The sequence below is a fragment of the Natrix helvetica genome, assembly GCF_964273705.1.
Source record: "Natrix helvetica genome assembly, chromosome: 1".
In the NCBI taxonomy this organism is placed as follows: Eukaryota; Metazoa; Chordata; class Lepidosauria; order Squamata; family Natricidae; genus Natrix; species Natrix helvetica.
The window spans coordinates 128,227,189-128,254,262 of record NC_138548.1 but is presented as its reverse complement, the minus strand read 5'-3'; the positions used below and the strand labels follow the sequence as shown (position 1 = coordinate 128,254,262).

Sequence of the window (27,074 nt, the reverse complement as noted above, 5' to 3'; positions counted from 1 at the left end):
TACAATAGCAGAGTTGGAAGGGACCTTGGGGGTCTTCTAGTCCAACCCCCTGCCTAGGCAGGAAACCGTATAAACCTATAGTGACCATTCAAAGTTACAACGGCACTGAAAAAAGTAACTTATGACCATTTTTCACAGTTATGGCCATTGCAGCATTCTCCCATGATCATGTGATCAAAATTCAGACGCTTGGCAACTAGTTCATATTTATGACCATTGCTGTGTCCCAGGGTCATGTGATCCTTTTTTGTGACCTTCTGACAAGCAAAGTCAATGGGGAAGCCAGATTCACTTAATAACCGGGTTACTAACTAATCAACTGCAGTGATTCACTTAACAGCTGTGGCAAGGAAGGTCGTAAAATCAGGCAAAACTCATTTAACAAATGTCTCACTTAACAACAGAACTTTTGGACTCAGTAAGGGCTACGTGTATACCCTCAAAAATGCTATATGGTCAAGGTATTTTTTTAAAAAAAATTAAGTCTCTCTCTCAAGTTGAGTTCAGTTCCTGGTTAACTATTTGGCCGGGTTAATGTTGTTTTCTTGGGCCCAATATGGATCTAGTCTGCCACAGCTGTCTGCTAAGGGGTTATGTTTGTTTTTGGTTTTACTAGGCAGCCTAGTAAATCAACCTGGTTGGTTTCCTAGCCAAATACTAACCACATCTCACTCTGCTTTGCTTTCTCAACATCGGTCAAGATTAGGACCCCTGAAATTCATGCTTTCTTTTTACTCCGTGAATGAAATAATTTTAATAAGAAAATATGCCTTGTTTGCTGTGGGGATTTTTGAAAATCAGCCACTTGGCCATTTTTTCTATAAATTTGGTGCAGATTTCAGTATAAGCTGTCATTCTCTGCCCATTTAGGCGCCAGAAAAAATAATGGGGAAGCAACAGGTTGTTTTGAGTTCTTGTACCCTATGGCAAAACACTTCAAATCAAATGCCTTACATGTCCCAAATACAAGACAAAATTGCAAACTATAATATGTTTGCTCTCATCTTAGAATATTCAAAATGATTACATATTCATGTTGAATATTCAGAATATTTCAAGCCTGGAAAGTTTTATTTACCCATATTGTTAATTCCTGTTGTTTAATGTAAGACCAGGGAGAAATTGCATTCATATATTACTATCTTCTACAGGAAAGAAGATAAAAATAATTCATATAGTTGCTTTCAGATATTATATATGATCAATGGATTCTAATTTAAATTTAAATTATTCCAATTTATATTTAAATTATTCAAAAACACATTGTAAGTACAGATTCAAGATTCTGTAATTTACTTTTGCCATTAAAAGTGTTATCAAATGGAACTTATTAAGAAACAAAATACAATTACCCAAGATGAAATATCCACCAAAGCAATATATAACATAATGCTGCATATATAAATGTTTCAATTTTTGCAGTAGTATTTTTGTCCTATTTTCCTATCTTTTTTCCCCTTTGCAAGCTGCCAGGAAGGGACAATTTTATTCTTTGAAAACTGCTCTGCAAGTCTTTTTTGATTGAAGAGCAAAGAAAAGTGTATTCAGCATAACAGGTATCATTTATTTACAATGATTTAAATCTCATCTTAAATAACCAAGAACATAATTTGAATCACATTTTTATTCTGTACATCTCACATTTCCTAAAGAAGATATGCTATCTGATTGCTTTAACCTATCAGTTTTCATTCTAATGGAATCTTTCTGTATCCTTATATTCCAAAACCTTTGATCATAAGTATAACATTTGTTCTGAATCACTGAATTGTCTGCTTACCGGCCTTTCCACATATATGTAAAAGTTCACTTTAAAAATCAAATGTCTTCACTTCTGCCTTGTACTCTAGTTTTGGGGAAAGTCTTTCTCTTATAGCCCTTCTTAATACTTATGAGCATTTTGTGACTGTCCACCCCTATCATGACAGTTAAGCTGTGAATGAGTACTTCCCTTTGACAGCCATTTTGACATATTCTGAAAATTCACAATGATGTTGATGGCTCAGGTTAGATTGTGAGCCTCAGAAGTTCCTTAGCACTTTGAATGAATTCACAACACTTTCCAAAATCACAGGCCGCTTTTTGCCGTGGATTGACCTTTTTTTTTTCTTAAAGTGAATTGCCATGGCATTATAGTGTATATATTTCTACATATTTGGGAAATTCTCAGTAACAAATACATGACCAGTTCAATTTCAGATGGCATCTAAGTTGGATGGTGTGTAAGCTGGTCAGATGCTTTGTCCATATTTCATGCTTTAATTAGAAGATACTTTAAATTAAAAAAATTTAGGAGGAGGATCTTTGGTAGCAAGTCACATATCTAATTTTGAGAAATTATTAATTATACCTTTAGCTTATCTGTTAAATTCAGATTTAAGGTCAAGCTATATTTAAGAACATTTCTTAATTTAAAAATTCAATTACGATAAACATTATTTCATACTATCTGATATTTTAAATGATCATTGATTTTTGTCCTTTTATTATTATTTTTTAATTGAACACTTGGCCCAAATTTTGATCAGGAGTCTTAAAATAGTTAACAGCCAGGAATTCAAAATATATTTCAGCCCTGCCAAGAAGCCCCTATTAAAATCCATTTGATTATAAATACATATTATTAAATTAGAAAGGGATGCTTCTGCTCTTGAACTAGTATCTGATTATTAGATGGATTTCTTCTTTCTAACCCCACACCTCTCAGAAGGCTACCACTGATCTTTTCTGCTGTTTTTGAAAAAAATAAATAAAATTCCTGAGAACTGCCAGAACTGTCAGATTATAAAAAGCTGGAAGTGATCACGAGGAACTGGAACTCCTGGTCAGTACCCCATGTGGTTCAAACCTTTCCACCTTTCTACTTTTAAAGCATCTGGAAGTAACCATTATCTAAGAAAGGATGCTGACTACAGTGAACTCTCTGACCTAATCAGACTGTTCCCTTGCTCCTGTCCACAATGATAAATTACATCACTTCATGTAAATCATCCCAATTGTGTATGTATTCCCCCCTCTTCCCCCTGGAACCAGAGTAAAGCCCCACATACACTGGAAGATTTAAACTCCGAAGAGTTTCATTAGCCCATTAAGGGATCAGCAGGCAAGAAGTAGAAGTCTGTGTTATCTCCAGACACTCTGAGATCACAGTTTACAAAGTTATGTATTTATCATGATGTCTGATGTCAAGGGAGGGATCATAGATCTTGAACCTTGTAATTCCTTAACATGGGACTGTAACGACAGACAAATGGCTTTGTCATTCTCTATACGCAGGGACATACATCAAAGACTATTCCCGTGAGTCCAAGGAAGTTTGAAATTTGTCTCTTCTTCAAACATAGCATCATGTTCTATACAGTAAAACAAGCTTTCTCAACCTTACACCTTCTAGATATGTTATGTTAAGTTTCCAATTACACACTGACTATGGATTATGGGACATGAAGTCCTGCACTTTTGAAAGATGGTTGAAAAATGTTTTCCTACAAAGAACCAAAGTATTTGGTTCTTTGCTTCAAGAGTTTGGGTTGTTCTCGAGAGCAGTGGCTTCAACCACAGAAACTGCTAGTCTGTAACTGTAAACAAGATAGAAATAAACTCCTTTGCAAAATTGCTCAACCCTCATATTTCAAGCATGCAGTGAATTCAAAATAAATGTCTAACTTGCCCCAAGACAAGTTACCGTGCCAAAGCATTCAGCAAATGATCACAAAAGGCCACGTTTACACAACACACTTAACTTAGTCACTGAATTAACCAGTGTTTTTGATTGACATCATACACTGAAACATAAACTTCCCAAATGGACTAAATTTGCAGAAATAAAGCTAGCCACAAAAATGCAGCCATTATTTTTTAACAGACCTACGTTTGTTGGATGAAGACAGCCATAATGTTACAAATATTTATTTGTATCAGCTCTCTAAGAATGTATCCCTCTGTGGTCATTTCTAAAGGGAAAAATTAGCAGCCCACTACAGTAAGAAATACACCAAGATATTTAATCTCCATACTTAACTTATAAACATCAGTATGAAAAACTTAACACACTGATATCTCTTTGGAGTTAATCGACCTATATATTAAATGTTAAGTCTGAAAATCTCTTGACTAATTCTGGAATTCACTAAATTAGAAACCTCTTATCTAAGCACTATCCTTTCTCATTTTCCAAGACTATTTCCCAGAATGAGTTGATTATTTATTATTGGGGGGGTGGCATCTACTTAAATTCATTCTGTCATTTCCCCCACCCACCCCCACCCATCCCAGTTCGCCTTTGGGACCACCCAAAGTATCACTATGGAAACAAAGCGATGTCACAAACAGTGGGTTGTAACTGGGACCAAGCAGACAGGCTGAGCTCTGAAGAAGCAAAGTTCTCTTTTCATGCAAATGTATCCTCCATTAGTTATATTTGATTCTCCCCCACCCGCACACAGCAACACAAAAATCTTCCTTTATAATAATAAATGGATATCCAAGAGGAGTTGCAGTTGTGCCTCCTATCAGCATTTGGTTAGCAGTGTTAGCAATCAGGGTGCTGTACCCTGGACACACAAAATCCAGAATTCTTTTGCCATCTTCTACTCATTTTAAAGTTACATCCCAATGCTGGTGTTGTAATTTCCTCTCCCACAAGAGGCAATAGTTCTGCTCTGATAAGCTTAAGTAACAAGTCCTGTTTGTTCTCATGCAGAGGGGAACATGTTATAGATCACATTAACATCTCTACTCTGCTGGTTTATAACACCTGGCATTCCCCTTCAGATGCATCCGCTTTTCCCAACTGGACACCTTCCAGATGTTTTGGTACTGCCATTCTCCAAAAATCCCAGCCCAATCCTCCACTGAAGCTCAGCCAGCATTCTTCATTCTTTAAAGCACCCCTTAAGCCCAAGCCAACCTCTGCTTGCACCATCTGGCCTCCCAACATCACCCTTTCTTCTCCCCACTCCTCTCTGAATCTGTCTATACACCGTCTCCTTCCTTACCACCAAGTCCAGATAATGTGGAAGGAGGCGGGGGGGGGGGGGGTGTTGGACCAGTGAAAAGAAACGTGTCCCTCGCACTGAAACGAAGAGCACAGTGAAGAGGGGGGAAGAAGGAGAACGTGCTTTTTAAGGCCCGCTCTCTGGTCGCCAGCAGTTCTAGCAGCACGGCAAGCAGCAGAGAAAGAGAGAGAGCCGGACATCTGCTTCTCAGCAAGCATCAAAGGCTTTCCTCGCAAACCCTGCATCCAGATGGAATCCCTTAACAGGGCTTTCCTTCCCCTTCCCTGTCTCTCTCTCTCTCCTCCCGCCCCGGGACGCCTTTCTTTCCAGCCAGCCTTGGGCAAGGCTTGCGCGAGCGGAGCTTTCCAATCCCTCCATCCCGCGGACAACTCTTCTCCAACTCTCTCCTCGGCTACCCTCGGTTGCAAACCGAGATCCTTCTTCACCACCACCACCACCATCCCACCCACCCCCCAAACTTCGGATCGGGCGCTCTTACGTACCCAAAGCATGCAGGATAGGCAAACCCAGGTCATCCTGTCATCCGATCGGCCCGTGGAGAGGCTCAGGGAAACTGAGAGCATTACAGCATCGGCGGCTCACATCCTCCGGCTAAGCCAGGGCAGGAGGGGCAGGCACGGACGCGGAGGAGAAGGCAGCTCATTCTCGCCCACCAGCGCTTTCCCTTCCTAGTATCGGCGCGGAGTTTTTATTTTAGGTTCCCCCCCCCCACCCCTCCTGCTTTCTTAGTGCAGCCTTCCTCACCTCTCTTAAGGAAGGGGAGAAGGGGGCGGGGCCTGGGACCAAAACCCTTCTCTTTATGGGCACAAAACCCCTCCCCTCTCTCCCAACCCCTCCCGCCTGGCCAGCTGCAGAACTTTGCCGCGCTTTTATAGCGTTGAATGGGTCCCGCTGCAAATCGCGGCGGCGGTGGCGGCGTCACCAGAGAAAGGGGAGCGCGGGGCGGAGCGTCGCATCTGGATCTGGGGGGATTGGGGGGGGAGGAAGGACCCATGATCGGTTCGGCTGCGTACTGCCAAAGAACACCCAAACGGCTTTGGGGAGATTCAGGTGGATTTGGGGCCCCTAAGCAACAGAAGGGTAAGGAAGCGTCTCTAGCGAAATCTAAGCATTTGATCAGTGAAAAATCAATATTCAGGAGAACTGAAATCCTTTGGCTAGGATAAAAGGTTCTCTGGCTTGCATTGCACCAAGCAAATTCTGATGTTAAACGTACAACACCGTAATGCTTTATGTTATTTTATTTTTTGATCAATAATAAGAGTTTAGGTCCCGAATGGACACGGGAGTTTCATTGCAAACGAGAGTGTTCTAATCCGAAAAGATCAAAGTCCACGAGGGGCATAAGAAGAAGATGCTGATCCTTTTTGTTTTAAAGGAGATACGGTACTGCTGGGTTTCAAAAAAAAACTTTTAAGTATGGCTGCCGCCACAATTATTGCAATCTAAGTGCCCCCACCGCGTTTCGGAAGGTTTTTGCTTTAAAAAAAATAGTAGTAGTAGAAATTTTGGATACACTTCTATTTTAAGAGCAAGACGGTAGACGTTTCTTTCTTACTATCTTTATCTGTGGGAAAGGGATGGAGAAAATAGAATATGGTTTATTAAAAGAGAAATAGATGATCCCATATAATATTCATTGGGGAGATTTGTCCTCTGATTAATACTAGATCTTGTTTGTGACTTTCTGCTTTCACAGAAAGTTCAAATATTCCCACAATCTCATTGTTGCACAGTGAGACACATAGGACTATCTGAGACTGGGATTTCCATCTGGACATGTTCACAAGCTACTGGCTGAACCAAAAAAAAAAAGCATATTAACAAAGAGAAAGAAAGCACTCAAAACAATACCATACAATACAATGGACCATATACACCTATAATTAAAATAAAACAAGCAGTAATTGAGCAATTGCCAGAGTTGGAGAGAGTAAGTAGGATCAAACATGGAGATGAAGGGACGACCTAATTCCAGAATTGAAGGACCTGGTAACTCTGCAATCAGGAGACTGATCCTGGAAGAAGGAACAGAAGAACTTGCTCAGAGGAACATAAAAATCAACCACGTCTACAGGGAGACATTAGCATTAACACTTGGGGGGGGGGGGTGTGATTGATGTTGTGAGCAGAGGACTCTAAAGACAAGCCCCCGTGTTTAAAGCAGGCTCTGCACACACAGAGTCTCACAGTGACATAAGATATGAGCATGGTATAAAAGCTCCAGAAGAGTGAAAACAACACTATTATAAACTGTTCTGGATTAAGATCAGGGAATTGAAAGAGACATCAGGAACACTTTCCAGGGAATAACGAGGAAAAAGCCTGCTCGGAATCATGTTCAGACTGATCTACCATCAGCATCCCCACCTACCCTTAGAGAAACACTGCACACCTGGGATTCAGAAAAGCATCTTGATCCCAGCTACCGTTGACCTCAGGGCCATAGCAGGATTGATATGACGTGGCCATGTGTACATTCCAAAAGTTGGTGGAGCCTTTTTTTAAACTTAATTTGTATTTTATTTTTTATATATCTCATACTCCTTTATTAATATTTGGGAGGGTTGTAATTGCAAACTTTCAAAAGAAGCTGTAACTTTTTTCTTCATCAGTAGAGGGTGTTGCAATATTGGATGTTCATAGCCATTTATCCTGATGAAAAGGACTGCATTTTTTGTTTGGTTGGATGGTTTTGGAACAAACAATCCATCAAAAAGGGTTAAAAATGTAGCCTTTTTCATTAGTAGAAGAGAATATGAAACAGAATCCCAGTGTCCTGGCTTCCTCTGCTAAAAATAATTGCTGCAGGTTCTTTTCTTTTGGAAGGAACAGGGAAGCTGCAGCTTCTCAAGAGGTTGGGGGAGAGAATGAGCAAAGGAGAAGGCGGTGAAGAAGGTGGAACAGACCAGGCCGATAGGATGGGAAAGCTTCCAGTTGGGGGGGGGGGATCGCTGGGAAGAATTGGACAGAGATTGAGGATGGTAAGGAAAGGTTGCAGAAGAATGAACGTTCAAGGAAGAGTTGGGAGAAAGGAAGGGTTTGGAATGGCAAACAAAGGGGAACGGTGGACTGTTTGCATATTTTCTAGGTTACAGATTGTAGTTACAAGGCAAGCATCAGTCCCAGCATCTCTCCTGTTTGGGTTTAAGAATCAAACCCGACGTTAAGGACATTTAACCATAAATTCTTGTGATGCCGAAGGAGAATCACATAACTGTAAGCAGAAACTAGAGACATCAAAACTTTCTCAGGGCTCCACTTCTCCAGTGAGATAAGCCAGGAACAAAATTAAACACAGGATGGGAGAATAAAGCAGTGGAGATGCTTGGAAGGGGTGAGGGAGATTGTAAGAGGGATATTAATGGGCTTTAGCTTCTCCAAGGGGCTACTCAGCAAGATGATGTCTTGTGTAACCCATTAACAAAAATATAGCATTACCACAACCTCTCACTCCTCAACTAATTGGTGGCTCACCCAGAAGGGGTCCAGTGTTCAATTACATGAAAGAGAGGAGAATGAACAAAATGTGCCCCCCCCCCGGAGGTTTCCAAAGCGAACAGCACATTTTCAGAAAAGGCACCGTAACTCCTTTTTGATAACAACTTCATGAAACTGAGGTGCTTTTATTAAGCACCCAAGCAACAGCATGAGGCTCAAAGAAGAATGTGACTTTTCAGCTTTGGAGAGTTTGCGTCCATACAAAGAAGGGCAAGTAATAGGAGGGCAGGGGAAATAAGCTAAGCAGCGTTTTTAGTGGGCAAAGCAACAGCAGCAGCCGTTGAATTCAGTGCATGGGTCTTCGGTGTACTACTGGTATAACACTGGTTTACTTTTTGCCAGCTTCATACCGCTAGGTTTCGACCAGCTGAGAACAGCTTGGTTCTGAAACTCTGTTTGTCCTGAACAGCCAGGCTGACATTTGGTTCCTATTATTTTTCACCAGCCCAGTTCACATTCACTTTCCAGATTAGACAAGCCTGAGGAACCCAGCAGGGGGTGGACCAATCACTGGTTGCTTGGAAAGAAAAAAAAGTAAACGGCAGAGAAATGAACCGACCGTCATCATATTTTGGCTTTTTTCCCAAAGCACAGAGGGGGATCAAAATATATTATCCTTATTCTGCTGGAAATAAAGGCTTGCATGCATTGGCTGATGCGCTGTGAAGTGGGATGTTTTAGCAACAATCTAGGCTTGTACTACTCCACCTAAAAGGCCTAGAAGCACCTTCCCCAGATGGGGTGGAGTACAGACATGTTGCTTTGGATGATGGAAGTTATAGTATAAAGGTCAATACGTTAGGGAAGAAAGCATTGCTCAGCATTAATATATATGATTGAGTACAAGGAAATTCCATCTGTTCAATTATACAAATTAATAAACATAGTCTCGGAAATTCGTTCACAGATATTATTAGCTCATTCGTCCTTAATGCACCTAAATTTGTGACACAGAAACTCAAACTAATAGAAAAAGTCAGCTTCCCTTTCCTTGGTAACCTAGGGGGGATATTCTAAGTCCTCAAGGATACAATTAGCTGGACAGAACAGAATAAACCTGCACAGGAAATAATCTGTAATTGGAGTACAGGCTTAGCACTTTCTCAATAGGCGTGGTCTTCTTCTGAAGTGGTACCAAAGGAGTTTCTGGTTAAATCACACTGCCCTCTGGGCAGCATAAAATTAACCCAGATCTGCCATCATCCTACAGAAGGGGGGGGGGGAGGAAAACCAAACATAATACTTAAAAATTTTCACCAAGCGAGGTCTAAGTTGCTCTCTAATGATTTCCAGGACTATTCACAGCTATAGGCAATATTAATATACAGTGTAGAAAATAATCCAGACAACCATAACTGATCATATTAGGATAAAGTTCAGTCTATAGTTTTAAGGATTTCTTCTCTAAGAATATGTCAGCCTAAGTTGTACTTAATTAATAAGTTGCTGTAAATCAAAATTAAAGCTATAGAATTTATCGATCCCTGTTTATATACTGCTAAATCAATAACAACTCCCCGTGGCATACAGCAATGAAGATATTGATGAACCATATAAATGCAAAACAACCTTTCCCCTCTCCCCAAAGAACCCAACATCAATTATAAAAATAGTCTCTAAAAGGAATAATAAGTGCAAAGGAGTTGGGACTGGACATACTTGCCACTCTCACCATCAACAAGGGGAAAATAATGAAAACTGAAGGATTCAAAATGCACTATGGAAATAATGAATGAATTAAGATGATCACTACAAATATCTGGGCATCCTTCAAGCTGACAGTATGACAACACTGAAGTCAATAAGAAGGTTAGAAAAGATCAGGAAGGTGAAGATTTGAGTCCAAACTAAGAGAAAATACCATCAAGGTAATTAACAGCTAGGCTGTTCCCATCATTAGATAGATGTTGACAGACTCTATTTACCAAGGAAAATAGGTGGGCGTGGAATATTGTAAGCATACCGGATAGTGGAAGAAATAAAAGGGGAGGAATATGTGAAGATGCACTGAAGCTAGTATACCATGAAGCCCTACTGAGTACTGGAAAAACTAAACTGGCTACAAGAAAGACTAAATGAATAGAAAAGAAACATGGCAAGGCAAAGTATTACATGGCCAATACCAGTGGTGGGTTGCAGGAGGTACGCCCCAGTACGGGCATACCAGTGCCTGTTGGGAGCACCGTGTACCGTTCTGGTAGGGTGCTCCAGTGGGCCCCATCGCCCGCCCGCCCTCCTTACCTGTATTTGAGCTCTTCAGCACTTCCACGCACGTACACAGAGGGTACGGTGCCTGCACAACGCTCCGCTGAGCAGCTGGAGCGTCGCGGAGCATCAGAGGAGGTAAGGACGCAGGTGCATGCTGCGCGCGTGCTGCACACATTCATGTGGTGGATACTGGGCCCTGTTGCACCATACCAGTTGCAACGGGATCCGGAACCCACCACTGGCCAGTACACACACACACAGAGAAAAAAAGTGAAAGCAGATAACAACAAGAACTGACAATGGCTAAGAGCAGAAAAGTTGAAACAAGAGACAGAAAGGCTAATTATGGCTGCACATGACCCAAGCCTTAAGAACAAATGCATACCAAACCAGAATTGGGAAGACAGCAACAGACAGAAAATGCTGTCCCTGCAAAGAAGTGGAAGAAACAGTGGATCCCCAAGTTAGTTGCTGCAAGAAAGTTGCACAGTGACCACAAACAACAGCATGACATAGTAGCAGGGGTGGGTTCCTGCCAGTTCTATAGAAGAGGTCCCACAAATCTACTGTGCCGTTTAGAACCGGTTCCAGCTCCCTCCCTCCGCCCATCTGCACCACGCTTGCCCCGCCCACCGCTCACTGATTGGCTGGCTCACCAATTGCCCTGCCTGCCTCTAAGAGTCCTATCTAAACCTTAAAGTCTTAAAATTTGTTTGCTAAGCAGGAGCGTTGTTAAGTAAGTTTCACTACATTTTACAAGTTGGCCATGACCACCCAGTCACATGACTGCCAAGCTACTCCCCACTTGGTCACATGGCTGGCAAGCCACTCCCACAAAGCAGGCCACACCTACAGAAGAGGTTCTAAAAAAAATTGAAACCCACCACTGCATAGTAGCAACAATGATGTATTGGAATATCTGCAAAAAATATCAGTTGCCTGCAAGCAAGAACAGGTGGGACCAGAAAATAGACAAAATAATAGAAATGAAAACACCAAAGCACTCTTGGATTTTAGAATTCAAACAGACAAACACCAGCTCATGACTCCCCAGATATAACAACTGTCAGTAAGAAAAACAAAAAATTTGCATAGTGGACAGCTGGCCATGGCAGTACTTGGTGATAGCAGAAGTGAAGAGAAAGAACTGAAAAAAATTACAAAATATAAATACCTGCAAATAGAAATAGGAGGACTGGGGGGAAAGGAAGCAAAGGTAGTACCAACAGTAATAGGTGCCTTGAGTGCAAACCCAAAACATCTGGACCATCACGTGAACCCATCAGCACTGACAAAATCACCACCAGTCAATTGCAAAAGGCAGCTTTATTCAGAACGTACATCCCACCATTATACCTTTAACACCATCAAAAAAACCACACCTCCCTATCTCAGGCCCTTGGAAAGAGCTCAATAGGTGGATAAAAATGTCAAATCCAGTTTAAACATCTGGATGATTGTGAGACCAGCCATAATAATTAGATGTACATACTCCCCAAATATCAGCAGGCCTGGATAGTTAAAGTCAGTGACTCTTCGCTAATAAAAGGTGACTACTCCAGCAAAAAGGCAACAGTGTTCCTCCAATGCCTTGAAAGAATTGGCCTTAATTGTCTTCCCAGAAAAACCTGCCAAGGAATATGCCTATCATTATTGAAAGGCTCTGCCTCTGGACCTCCACATCTCATAGCAATGAGTGCAATGTTGGGATTCAAATTTTTTTACTACCAGTTCTGTGGGCGTGACTTGGTGGGTGTGGCATTGCTTGGTGGGCGTGGCAGGGGAAGGATACTGCAAAATCCCCATTTCTTCCTGATCAGCTGGGACTCGGGGTGCAGAGAACAGATGGGGGCGGGGCCAGTCCGAGGTATTTACTGGTTCTCTAAACTACTCAAAAATTCCGCTACTGGTTCTCCAGAACTGGTCAGAACCTTCTGAATACCACCTCTGAATGAGTGACATGAAACACCACCATCCAAGATGAGCGCACAGGGTGGGTTGGTTCTATCTGGTGGTGTCACAAATGCTTCTCCCCCACCACATGACCAGCATCAAGTACTCTAGTCCACAGCTTTTTCCCTAATGTCTGCGAAGGAGGTGGGGAATTTTATCACAATAGCAAATATTCTTTGAGGGAAATGTTGGGAGTTCTAATTCAGCAATATTTGGAGGTTCTCCAGTGTTGCATTTCGGAGCTTGAGGTAGGCTAGGTTTTGCTACCAGTAGAACATTCGCAGATGAGAAAAAGGAATCAACCCATCAAGTCCAGTATGGAAATTGTTGCAGATTCCTATTGAAAAAAGAAAAGACTAGGGCATCTTTTGGGAGTTCTGTCACCCGGTACAAACAAATCTATCAGTTAATTACATAGATTTATTCTATTGCTGAGTGCAGGTCAAAGGAAGAATAGGCAAAGGGAAGCAAGAATTGAAAATCAAAGGGACATCTATTTAGTATTCTACCCCATGCCTATCCTATCAATGTTCCTTAAACCATTCTGAAAATTAAAGCCAGTAAAACAAGATTAAATATTTTGCATTTTGCATTCAAGGGACTTTTTACTGCCAAGTTTGAAGGCTAAATGATAAGTTTCCATCTTTCTGATTCAGCTCTGCATATAGGTTCTGATTATAATTGATTTGCAGCTGACATTTTGGCAAGCATATCCTGATAATTAGCTTGCAGGAGAGTGCTCATCTTCTATAGTGCTGCAGCAGACCTCAAGAAAAAGACATTTAACTATGTACATCCTAACAGCCACTAATATCACCCATCAGGCAGAAGCCAGAGATTCTGCCTTCTACTGAACCTGAGAAGCAATAACTGGTATTTGCTTACATTCTGGAACAGGGAATAACCAAAAGTTGGATTGTTGGACATAGTCTGCAATTCAGAATATATACCCAACATCTTAAGGAAAATATAGACATATATTACAAATATTCTCAGCAAACCAGTTGCCCAATGTGTCATTCTTTTTCAACAGTTTTCCAAGAATGTTAACTTTCACAGAGTTATCCTTCATTGGATCCAAGGAGATCTCTGAAGACATCTCTGTTAGAGATATTACTCTCAATGGTTTCAGAATTGGAAGGCTCTCTCAGAGAGGCATCTCAACTCTATTGCATGACTTCCAAAAAAGGGGTTCCATATGCACTTTGCCATAGAGACTATTATAACACTGCAGCCATAGTTGTAAGAGGCACTGACCCACAAAGAAGCAGTGACATTTTAGCTTAGCAGGTTCTGAAATCCAGCATCCCTGATCAGTCTGTTGTGTCTCCCAGAAAATGAATTAAATTGTACCAACTCTGGTTATTAGCCACATGGAAACCTTACTGCTATTTGATAGTTAATGTATTAAAAAGATTCAGACAGAAAAGTTTGCTTCCCAAATTCAACTTTTAATTGTATCCTAGCCTGACAAGCTGAAATATATGAAGAGTCCATTGTCCTTAAAGTGGGGCAAATTCAGAAAATGTCTACAATTAGTTGTCCTTCATAACCAGTAAAAAGACATTAATATGATTCCTGACAGATTAACAGTTTTCTCCTCCCCCCCCCACCTTCCCTTAACTAATCCTTCTTACCCCCAGGCCCTATCAGTTTACAGCTGTGCTATCAAAGAGCCAACTCATTAAAGCCCTTTATCACCTGTAAGTGTTTTTACTGCTGTTTCACCTCCTCTTTAAAAAGTTTACAAAGTGTTAGATGTACCCAAGTCCTCCGTAGCCCAGCTGACTTCATTGCCTAGTGAGATAGGTTTCAACCTCCTGGAAAGGCAACAGGAGAAAGTTTGAGAAACTTTCTTTGAGAATCAAGGGCACTTTTTTTTTTGCCTGACACTGACACACAAACTATCCAACATTTATTTGTTGCGCTACCTTGTGCCATATGTTCAATTTATAGCTAAGGCACAACTTTTTAATTCAGAGATTTTCAATTCAGTTTCATAATCCTATGCTAAGGAGGAACAATCTGTGGCCTGCAAAAGAAGCCTTCTAAGCTGCTCATCCAACCTCAGAGTCCCCTAAGATCATATCATCGTAGTTTCATTGCAAAATAGAATCTGGAAACAATACCAGAATCTGGATTTTGTGATTCTGGAAATTCATTACTTCCCCCACAATGTTGGGATCTATTTCATTGTTGTGACAGTCTATTTTGAAAACACTTTGTTACTATTTGTTCATATATAATACTAAAGATGAACTGTATAATTTTGGTTCCTTTTTTGTTGTTGTGCTCTACAATACCATAGGACAGAGGTGTAAGAGGCACACCCCAGGACCATATCTTTTTGTGGCCTCCAAAGTACAGCATGGGGCAACATTTATTTCTCTTTTTGTTCTGGGGATGTTGAGCGGAAATATAACCTTGTATATTCTGAAGCATTTTACCTCAGAAAACCTCTGACATCTTACAAAATGGATCTTCTGCTCCCATTCACCTTGAGAGCAGCAGAGCTTCAGCATGCTGCTTTAAATCTATTATGGTCCTCCTTGTGTACTCTGGTGTAGGACAATGGCAGAGGCATTTTGTGATTGGGTAATACTGTTTGTTTTTAACCAGCAGCTGATGCTTATAGTGCCAAGTCAACAACGTAACAATATCCAGAGAAGGGGAGGCGGAAATCCCTGGATTTTCAGTCCAATTCATCTTTCCCCCTCCACGAGTAATTGTATGCCATTATTGTGTGTGTGACCCCCCCACCATGCCATCACTCTGCTTAACAACTAATTCCCACAACATTGCCTTATGCCTTGCGATGTCAAACCACTCAGTAGAGCTGTACTATTATCCTTCTTATTTTTCCTATTACCTATTTCCTTAGCTTCTTATGACTATACATTTGTTGTTTGTATCTTATGATTTATGTTGATTGCTTATTTAGTATCCTACGACTATTGTATTTTATGATTTATGATGATTGTATTTTATGATTATAATCATTTGTTGCTTGTTTGTACACTGAGAGCTTATGCACTAGAGACAAACTCCTTGTGTATCCAATCACATTTGTCCAATAAAGAATTGTAATCACAAAAAGGATGCATATGATGAGTTTCTACTACAACTTTTGGCCTGCAAAATAAAGTTCCTCTTTTATGTCCCCAAAGGAAATCAGACTAAGGTCTACAACTCTTAAGATATTCACTGATATAAAATATATGTGAGATTGGGACATCACAGATGGCAAACTCAAAAATGCATTAGTATATAGATGCTTCAAAATGAAATTCCTCTTTGATGGAGACGAATATCCCTTGAGATGCCTTTCCAAATCTCAAAATAAGATAATTTGACCAGAATTTGTAAAATATTTGATATTTGGATGAAAAAAAATAATAGTTGAAAGCTGTTGTTTCTGCCTTGGGGTCAAACTAATAGGGTATAAAAGGCATAAGTGACTGGATCTCCCATTTATTTTATGTGTACATGTGAAATTCCATTTGAAAATGACTTGATACCCAGTGCAATTATTGAAACATGCATTTGGCCAGGAAGGACTACCAAGGTCAACAAAATGGTGGTGTTAGCAATACTTTTGCTCCTCTATTCTAATTGCTACTTGTTTTCAAAATATCATTTAATTCTCCCCACCGCACAGCATATTTGCCAAAAAAGGGGTGGGGGAAAAGTAGCCAAAAGACCATCACTCTGCCCCACCAGAGCCATGGTCTAGGAAGAGAGACTGACCTTTATGCCTTTGTGCATCAGACACGAAACTCTTCCAACCTGTTTTTTTGCTCCAAAACTCCCCCAGTCAGAGATTGTAGCAAAAGGACCAATGGTCTTAAAACTGGTTGCTTGAAGTTTGGCAATTGAACTTGTCAATCAGCCCCGGAAACAGAAGAAGAGATAGATCCTCTAAGAGTACAAGTGAAGTGTTTGGCTAACTGCATGTAAGTCTTTCCAGTTTGGGGAGTTGGGAAAAATTCTGCAAGTTCTGGATGGATGGAGAAGAAAGATCCTCTACCTCATTCTGAGAGGGGGGGGAGAGAGAGTAAGAGAGGAGGGAGAGAAGGAGAGAGAGTGCCAAGCTGTTGTGGCAGTAAGCGGTTGCATTCTTGGGGTACCCACATGCAGCTAGAATTCCTGGACTTAAAATTAACATTTGGAGAATGAGAAAAATCAAGAAACGTGGCCAAAGAGATAGTCCTAAAATGGTGCTTCTGTTTTGGATTTTTTTTCACTGGCTGCAGCCTGATTTTATAGAATTTCCCCTTTTTGTTTTTATTTACCGTACTTGTTTGTTTAGGTGGGCTAACTTTTTTTTAATTGAACTGATTTGGGGGCGGGAATAATTTAACACTGCTTTATTGGTGCTATGTTGGGGTTTTTTGCCTTTTAAAAAATGAAGTGCATCAGTGTGAACTTATTGATGGTTCTTTTTTAAACCGGTTTTGTTTTACCAAAGATATACAACCTGAACCCCTTGAAGATGTCTAGGATAAAGGCAGAATAAATAACTGTAAAACAACAAAGAAGTCATTCCCCCCTCTTCCCATACAAATTTTCCTTTGGAGAGAAGACTATACATCAGCAGCAGCAGAGAAGATGATAACTGAATGAAAATTTGAGACCTGTTTTGCTCGACACCCAAATGGCCCTCCATATAAAATTACAAGCCAAACAGATCGAGAGTCCTAATGAAGATTTCAAATCGGAGACTTCATTACACTCAGGGCATCAAAAGGAGCGCCTCCGGCCGACAAGACCCTCTTGCTGAGTTCAGCAGCAATCGGGGCCTCTCATCCATCAGCACTGGCTCACTAATTACCTTTAAGACCAGCCCAGGTGTCTCTTGCAAGGCCCAAGGAGCCAGCTAGACCACTTCACAGTCCCCCCCCTCCAGCTCTATAAATCTTAGCCACAACCCATTCACTAACATAATGGATCCAGGCTGCCCTCCAGGGTCAAGCTGGATGGGGGGTAGAGACCCAGTTCATTAGCATGATTTAAAGAATCATTATGAGGTGTAATGGAAGGAAGGGCAGATTAGCCATCATTGCATTCCCCCACAAACAGGAATGACTCCAGCCACTTAGCAACCAAGAACCTGGGAAGAGTTGGGCAATCCGATTCTCCCTTGCCCTTTTCACCCATGCCTGTCAAATCCCTTTACCCAAACTCAGACTGTCTTTGCATGTCCAAAAGTGTTGCCAGGCATCCAATGCATCATAAAGTAGGATGTGAAACGAGATCTTAGTTACTTATTTAATGAATTATATTGCCCCCCCCATCTAACATAGGAGACGCCGGCTTAACATAAACATAGATAAATAAAATACATACCGTACAAAAAAATCCCCAAAATACACAGCAGTCAGAATCATAAAACAACCATTAATGTAGCCAGATGACATTTTAAACTGATGTAATCCCCCCTTCTCCGACACCGCAATGATCCGACTCAATCCAAAGCATGAAACATGATGCAGTTAGTTTAGGAGAGCAGAGTAGTTAATACGGGTAGTCCTTGACTTACGACCACAATTGAGCCCAAAGTTTTTGTTGCTAAGGGAGACATTTGTTAAATACATTTTGTCCGTTTTACAACCTTTCTTGCCACAGTTGTTAAGTGAATCACTGCAGTTATTAAGTTGGCAACATGCTTCTTAAGTGAATCTGGCTTCCCCATTGATTTTGCTTGTCAGAAGGATGATCAATAATAATAATAATAATAATAATAAATTTGGATTTATTAGCCGCTCCCTTTCCAAGTAGGACTCGGGGCGGCGTACAATGGAGCATATAACATGAAACATATATAACAACACCAAACGTACATACATACACAACACACATACATACACGTACATACACGGAGGAGGAAGCAAATTACATCAATAGACAGTTAAAAATCTGCTTTAAAATACCCCAATTGTAAAAACCCAATAAAATTAATATTTAAGAACAATTTAAAAACAGTTTGGAGGAATGGGAAAATTACGATTGCGATTGAGCCAGGCCGGATAATTGAAAGAGGTGGGTCTTCAGCTGTACACGGAAGGAGCGGAGATCGGAAATCATCCTGATGTCACGGGGGAGGTCATTCCATAGGGCTGGGCCCATCACAGAGAAGGCTCTGCTCCTGGGTGTTGCCCCCCGGCACTGTTTGGCGGACGGCACCCGGAGAAGTCCCTCTCTGTGTGAGCGAATTGGTCGTAGGGATGTGTGGGGCAGGATGCGATCCTGCATATAACTAGGCCCTGTGCCATGGAGCGCTTTAAAGATCATAATCAAAACCTTGAAACGCACTCGGTAGACCACAGGCAGCCAGTGCAGCTCGCGCAGGAGAGGTGTTACAGGGGAGTATCTAGTCCTCCCCATAATCACCCGCGCGGCCGCGTTCTGGACCAATTGTAGTCTCCGAGTGCATCTCAAGGGAAGCCCCATGTAGAGAGCATTGCAGTAATCCAGGCGAGACGTCACTAGCGCATGGGTGACTGTGCGTAGGGCATCCCGGTCCAATAAGGGGCGCAATTGGCGCATCAGGCGAACCTGATGGAACGCCCCCCTTGCCACGGCTGTTACATGGTTATCCATGGACAGCCGGGTATCCAGGAGGACGCCCAAATTGCGCACCTGTTCCATGGGGGCTAGTTGGACGCCCCCGATGGCCAGAGATGGAAGCACCTGGTTGAACCGGGAGGCCGGAAGCCACAGCCACTCCGTCTTGGAAGGGTTGAGTTTTAGTCGGTTGCCATCCATCCAGACCCGTACGGCCTCCAGACACCGGGACATCATTTCGACGGCCTCATTGGGGTGGTTCGGAGTGGAAATGTATAGCTGAGTATCATCAGCATACAGATGATATCCCACTCCAAAACCACGGATGATCTCGCCCAGCGGTTTCATATATGTGTTGAACAGGAGAGGCGAGAGCACCGATCCCTGTGGCACTCCACATGTGAGTGGCCTCCGGGTCGAACTCTGCTCCCCTGTCAACACACGTTGCGTCCGACCAGAGAGGTAGGAGCCAAACCACCGTAAAACGGTGCCTCTGACTCCCAGCCCCTCTAGCCGGTGCAACAGGATACCATGGTCGATGGTATCGAACGCCGCCGAGAGATCTAATAGGACCAGGATAGAGGAACAACCCCTATCTCTGGCCCTCCAGAGATCATCAACCAATGCGACCAAGGCCGTCTCCGTGCTGTACCCGGGTCGGAAGCCGGACTGGCGCGGGTCTAGATAATCATTTTCCTCCAGGTGACGTGGGAACTGCTGTGCTACCACACTCTCTACAACCTTCGCTAAAAAAGGAAGGTTGGAGACTGGACGATAATTGACTAGGTCCGTTGGGTCCAGGGAAGGCTTCTTGAGCAGGGGCCTCACCACCGCCTCTTTCAAGGCGGCCGGTAGAGACCCCTCACCCAACGAGGCGTTCACCAGGCCCAGGAGCCAGTCACGCGTGACCTCCCAGGATGCCAGTACAAGCCAGGAGGGACACGGGTCCAATAAACATGTGGTGGGTCGCAGACGTCCACGCAACCTGTCCAAATCCTCGATGGCAACCGAGTCAAACTCCTCCCAAAGCGGTCCCTCAAGACTCGCAACGGGCGTCTCTACTGAACCACTGAAAGGGGTCCATCCCATCCGGATTTGAGCGACTTTGTCCTGTAGATAATTCCCAAACTCCTCTGCTCTGCCCTGTAAAGGGGCTTCCCGTGGTCTCTCAAACAAGAGGGAACGGGTCACCCGAAACAGGGCGGCAGGGCGGTTATCTGCAGACGCAATAAGAGCAGCGCAATGTTGACGTTTGGCCGCTCTTAGTGCCACAAGGTACGTCTTCAAATAGGCTCGTGCCTGTGCTCGGTCAAATTCGGAACGGGAGGATCTCCAACGACTCTCTAGGCGTCTCTTGTGGCGTTTCATAACCCTTAGCTCCTCGGTGAACCAAGGTGCCAGGGTGGTTCTTCGCCGCAGGAGAGGCCGCAAAGGCGCCACCCGGTCTAGGGCCCCGGTAGCCGCACTATTCCATGCGACCACCAGGTCCTCTACTCGGGGGCGGGTCAGGTCCACAGGAGGTGGCCCAAGTTCCGTCTGGAACCTATCCGGTTCCATCAGGCGCTTGGGGCGGAACCATCTAATACCTTCCAGTTCCGCCTCCTCGCGGCGGGGGGTAGCACCAGGGAAGTCCAGCCGGAGAAGTGAGTGATCCGACCATGACAGGGGAATAGTGTCTAGATCCCCTATTCCCAGATCACTCGTCCACTGGCCAGAGACAAAAACAAGGTCCAGGGTGTGGCCTCCCTCGTGAGTAGGGCCCTGAATTAACTGGGTCAGGTCCATGGCTGTCATGGAAGCCATGAACTCCCGAACCCCCTCAGACGCTTCTCCCATCGACGGCAGATTAAAATCCCGGGACACTGCAGCCGTCATAAATATCAGTCAATTGCCAAGCGTCTGAATTTTGATCATGTGCAAATGGGGATGCCCAAACATCATAAATGGGAAAACTGATAATAGATCACTTTTTTCAGCGCCATTGTAACTTCAAATGGTCACTAAACGAACTGTTGTAAGTCAAGGATTATCTGTACATAGTTAACATTACAGCAAGTCTCCTGATTTTGCAACTACAGGAATCTTTGAAAAGTATCTCTTAATACTTTCAGAAAAGAAAACTGAACCTCGTATACCTTCTATTAACCCAGCAATTATTGTTTCAGGCCATTCTTAATGGCATAAAAATATTACAAGGATTAAAATTGTGTTTCCCAATTTTATGTTTTCCAGATGCACTGGGACTACAGGTCCCAGAATTCCCAGGCAGTTGCAGTTCCCACATACCTGGAGGTTTCTGGTTGGGAAGCGTTGATTTAAACTTAGGACAAGCCAAACAATAAGTCTTCTCTGTGTGATGGAAACTAACATTCTACTCTACTAATTATGCAAATTTAATTTGAATGTATTTAATTAGCCTACATTATTTTCCCTCTCCAGAACTAAAAGAAGATTCATGGCTAACATCAGCTCACATCTCCTTGGTAATATGTAGTATAAAGAAGCTATGATAATGACGTCTAGACGTGGTCTTTCTTTTCTCATTGATTAAGCCCTTCTGGTTTAATTTGCAAGACCTTTAAGCAAGTTTTTGTTTTTGCAGCTGGCACATTAGTCTGCTGCATTTTTTCAATTTCATCTTTTCCTTCTGTCTAATACATATTTAGCGTATGAATTTATTTATATGGTCATTGCTTTACATCATAACAGGAATCCTGGTATGATACTTGCCATCTAAACCCACAGAGGCTCCCTCATACCTAAATATTTTGGTCACCATGCTGCAAATAGAAAACCTCCAAAGTCCCTTCCAGCTCATTCTATTCTATTCTATATTTGAAAATCAGAAAGAGAACTGTGTTAGAATACAAAATTCAAGGAGCTATTTGGAAAGTAGGGGTGTCATCCACCTCCTTCATAGCATAAGCGTGGTTACTTGGAAATGCTGGAACAGGAGATATTTTGAATATAAATTACAGGCAGTCTTCCATTATATGACCACAACTGAATCTAAAACATCAGTTGCTAAGTGAGACATTTGTTAAGTGAATTTTGCTCGATTTTAAGACTTCTCTTGCCACAACTGTTAAGTGAATCACTGCAGTTGTTAAGTTAGCAACACGGTTGTTAAGTGAGTCTGGTTTACGCACTGACTTTGCATGTCAGAAGATCACAAAGGATGATCATGTAACACACACACGGACACTGCAAATGTCATAAATATGAATTTATTCATCTGAATTTGGATCGCGCGATCATAGAAATGCTGTGACGGTCGCTAAGTGTGAAAAACGCTCATAAATCAGTTTTTCAGTGCCGTTGTCACTTCGAACGGTCATTAAATGAACTGCTGTAAGTCGAAGACTACCCATATTTATCCAACCACAATAAATTTGCAATGTAAGATAGCGACTGACCTAAGTCACCCAGTAAGCTCCTATGGCTGGTCGTAGTAAGGATCTTCCCATTCTTAAATCTGAACCCTTATCCTTAGAAGGGCTTTCCCAATAAAGATTCTAAATTATTCAGCAAAAGAAAAAGAGCAATCAGGATTCCGCCTAAATGTAACCATTGGGGCTAAAAGATCTGCTTCTCAAAAAGACCAGTCTTGGCCCAGTTTCCAAATTGCTTTTTTTTTTTAAAGAACTCTTCAGCCTTCATAGCATCCAAGACAGCATGTATTATTCTGCTGAATACTTTTGCCCCTTCTTCCCTTCCTATGACCGGATTGGCACAGCATGTTAAGCCATGGGTAGGGTTAATAAGCCAAAATGACTGGGGGAAAGGAATGTAGGTCTTGTGATCTTTCCTTTAGCGTCTTCCCTCTTCTCTCCCTGTTTCTTTCATCTTTTTCTTTCCCTCTGTCTAGCAAAGATCTTTTCACGGAGAAAAGAAAGGAATACCGTAGTGGATGCTCCTAAAGTTATTCAACCAAAGACATTCTGCAGCTATTTCTATTTTTCTTCCTTTATTATTGTTAGTATTTTTTACTGGAAAGAGATGTCGGTAGAACCGTTAGGAAGTTAAATGAGGATGGCGCCTGATTCCTGTAAAACTCAACAGAGCCAATTTGTATAGTGGCTGAGATGCTGGCTGGTTCTAGGGAGGTTTTATTTATTTGTTTATCAAATTTAGAGAGTGCCCATCTCTGTGCGGTGTACAATTAAAAACATATAACCATAAAAACCATATAAGTACCAATAGGAGGCAATTAAAACAGGAGTAGGATAATTAAACTTTAAAAGGCGGAGGGAAGGCCTTCAAGGCACTTCCAAGGTTGCAGACTGCTCTATGAGCACCAAGCAAACCAACAGGACCAAGCTTTCAGAAACAAAAGTCCTCGACTTACAATAGTTCATTTAGTGACCATTCGAAGTTACAACATCACTGAAAATATGCCATGACTGTTTTTCACATTTACAACGGTTGTAGCATCTCCCATGGCCACGTGATTTATAGTCGAATACTTGACAACTGACTCACAGTTATGACAGTTGCAGTGTCCCGGAGTCATGGGATTGGCCTTTTGTGACTTTCCGAAAAGGAAAGTCAATGAGGAAACGGAATTCACTTAACCACCCTGTCACTAATTTAACAGCTGCAGTGATTCGCTTAACAAATGTGGAAAGAAAAGTTGTAGTGGGGCAAAACTCACTTAACAAATTTCTCACTTAACAACACAAACTTTGGGCTCAATTACGGTCATAATTTGAGGAGTACCTGTACTTCTGAAAGGCCAGGAGTGTGGGAATCTGTCTCACCTCTGGGAGGAAAATTGTAGGAGATAACCAGGCTGAGCCCAAGAAAGGGGTCTAGCATGTCATCAGTCTTAAGTGTCTTCACGCCCACATGAGATCTGAGTCTAGTCCACCTTGAATTCTGTTGACTCTTATCAGCCATCTACTTTGCTTTCTCCTTAGTAGCTCAGATTCTTGTAGAGACTGTTAACATGCAATAAACCTGCATTCATTTGAACCGGCTTGAGTTCTGATGCCTTTGACAAGGGTATTCCAAAGGGAGGGGCAGCAGAAGAGAAGGACCCTGCCAGTTGAAATGCTTTAAGTCAGTGACGTGCGGTGAGGTTTATGACTGGTGAGGCACTGACACAGTGCTGAGTTTCAAATATTTTTAGACTTGTGGACTTCAACTCCCAGAATTCCACAGCCAGGCATGCTCAGTTCCAATTTAAAGTGACAGCATTTGTTTTTCTCCTTTGCTCCTTCTTTCTTTTTCTTTTTCTTCTCCTTCCCCTCCTTCCTCCCTCTCTCCCTTCTTCCCCCTCTCTCAAACACACACACACACACACACACACACACACACACACAGAAGTTGGATTGGACTATCTCTCCTACCCCTTCCCTCTCTCACTCACTCTCAAACAAACCCCCCCACACACAAAAGTTGGATTGGATATCTTTTCCAGTGGCTTGAAAGCAGCTCCTCTGCCATCCCCCCCCCAATTCCCCTGCTGCCTTTCCCAAACACCTCCACCATTGCAAATGCAGCCTGCTGTCTGGGTGGGAAGTGCCTGGAACACAATAAAGCCCACCCACCACCTCCTGCTGGCAGGCTGGGGTGAGAGGAGAGGCAGAGAAGCCGGAGGGAAGCCGAGCCTTCCAAAAGAAAGAGGCTGGGGGGAAGTGTGTGTACTACAGCATGGCTCTTTGCCTGGCTTCCTGCCTCCTCCTGTGGTCTCCTCAGTGCTCGCTTGTGCTCTCCCTCCCCAAGTGTAGTTTGATTGCAGGTGGAGCCACGTTGCCTTTTCAAACTTGTAATCAGTGAAGCTGGGCTAGATTTTTATATAGTTTTACCCAGCTGTGTGTGTGTGAGAGAGAAATGAATGGGGGCCTGGGGAGGAAGTCACTACACTTGGGGAGGGAGAGCACCAGTGAGGTTAAGCAGAGTCATCCACGGTGAGGCAGCAACTAGCTCAGCTTTTTCCTTTTACTTTTTTTTTTCCTGATGAGAGTGGTGAGGCTGTGCCTCACTTGCCTCACCTGACTGCACGTCACTGCTTTAAGTCTTCACTGAACCATGGAGCTGGTGACTTTGGGCCAGTTGTTCCCTCTCAACTCAACCTACTTCATAGAGTTCTGGTTATTGGGGGGGGGTGGGGGTTGGAATCAGATCAGATTTCATGCATATTAAATATGCCTAATAAAATACTTTAAATACTGGTTAAATCACAATGAATTCCTTATCTGAAGATGCATTTTATTTCGCTACATGTAAAAATTCACCAAGAGAGAAAAGTGAAAATATTCCATCACTTTCAAATGATTTAACGCTGTAAATATGGGTGTTCATCTACATGCTGACCTGTGTATTAGCGGGTAAGAAATATCCATGCAGACCAATCTGAAATTATTCCTTATAGACAGGACAGGATATTCATGCAATGGACACCTCTTAGCCAAAAAGCCTCGAGCTTTTTTTAAAAAAATATATTTTTTATTAAATGAATAAATTACATGAGATTAAAAAAAACCAAGAAATACAAAAGAAAAGTAGAAAAAAAGAAATATGAAAGCATAAAAGAAAAGTGAAAGATAATAAAAAAGAAAGAGAAAAAGAAAGATATCTAAAGAAGCAACTTCTGTTCCTCTTTGCAGCAACTACCAACATAGCAATTACCATCTCCACCCTCCTAAATTATATATTCCCTTCTTTCCATAAACAACCTTTTTCAATCAATAAATCCCAAAATCACCGATTCATTTTTATCCATGTTCCACAAAAAGTTCATATAGGGCCTCCATTTGTTTAAAATTGCTGTTCCTTCCTTAATCCAACAAGTCAGTTCAGCCATTTCTGCATGCTCTGCCAGCTTCACAATCCATTCCTCCCTCTTGGGTATTTCTACATATTCTTCCCAGGAAGCCTCAGTTCTTAGGCAATCCTCCTGTGGAAGAGATCAGCAACTGGCCGCCCCCAAAACAGTTCTGCCTTCCCTTCCAGTGTGTTCCACTCGGGGACAGTCCAGTGCATCCATTTATTTTCAGTGCAGAAATAGTAGACTACTTCCACTTTTAAGAGCTGTTGAGACAGTGGTGCTCTCTGAGCTTGGTTGGTTTTTTGCAGATGTTTCATTACCCAAACTAGGTACCATCATCAGTGCTAGTAGGGAGTGGGGTTTGCTCTCAAATATTCTCCTTTTTTGGGATAGTGTCAGCCAATGCTCTCTTTCCCAAAATACTTTAATAATATTCAATACTGACTAGAATCCTGAAAGATTTGACACTCTGATCATGTCTATCACTTCAATTTTCAATATCTCAGGGGCTGCCACAAAGAAGAGGTAGTCAACCTATTCTCCAAAGCAGCTGAGGGCAGGACAAGAAGCAATGGGTGGGAACTAATCAAGGACAGAAGCATCCTAGAACTAAGAAGTAATTTCCTGACAATTGGAACAATTAATCAGTAGCGCAACTTGCCTCCAGAAGTTGTGAATGCTCCAACACTGGAAGTTTTTAAGAAGAGATTGGACAACCATTTGTTTGAAATGGTATAGAGTGTCCTGCCTGAGCAGAGCATTGGACTAGAAGACCTCCAAGGTCCCTTCCAACTCTGCTATTCTATTCTATTTGCAATTGCATGTCTCTAAAGGAACAGTCAGAATGGATTATCGCAAATGAAGGACAATAGGATCCAATGTAGAATTCAATGGATACTACATGGTGGAATCCTCAGAGGAAAAGTTCTCTGAGGATTTTCCCCAAAAGCAAGGGCCATCCATAAAAGACATTTTGCAACATCTTGCTGATGGGGGTGCTGCTGCTGCCAAGGGCCAGCCAAACCCAAGGACCAAAACAGGCCATCCAAGAGTCAACA

At 42.3% G+C, this 27,074-nt stretch overlaps 1 protein-coding gene across 4 annotated transcripts in view; it reads right to left on the bottom strand.

Moving 5' to 3' along the window:
* The window catches only part of TNS1 (tensin 1), a 401,394-nt gene that overhangs the window by 306,847 nt on the left and 67,473 nt on the right, over positions 1 to 27,074 (bottom strand). Inside the window, exon 1 of one of the 4 annotated variants that reach the window (XM_081935974.1) lies at positions 5,501 to 5,596. The exons of the other annotated variants lie outside the window; for them this stretch is intronic. Coding sequence (XP_081792100.1) covers positions 5,501 to 5,581 — 81 coding nt within the window. The 5' untranslated portion in view covers positions 5,582 to 5,596. Of the gene's footprint in view, positions 1 to 5,500; positions 5,597 to 27,074 lie in introns of those variants that run through there. 4 annotated transcript variants of the gene reach the window in all.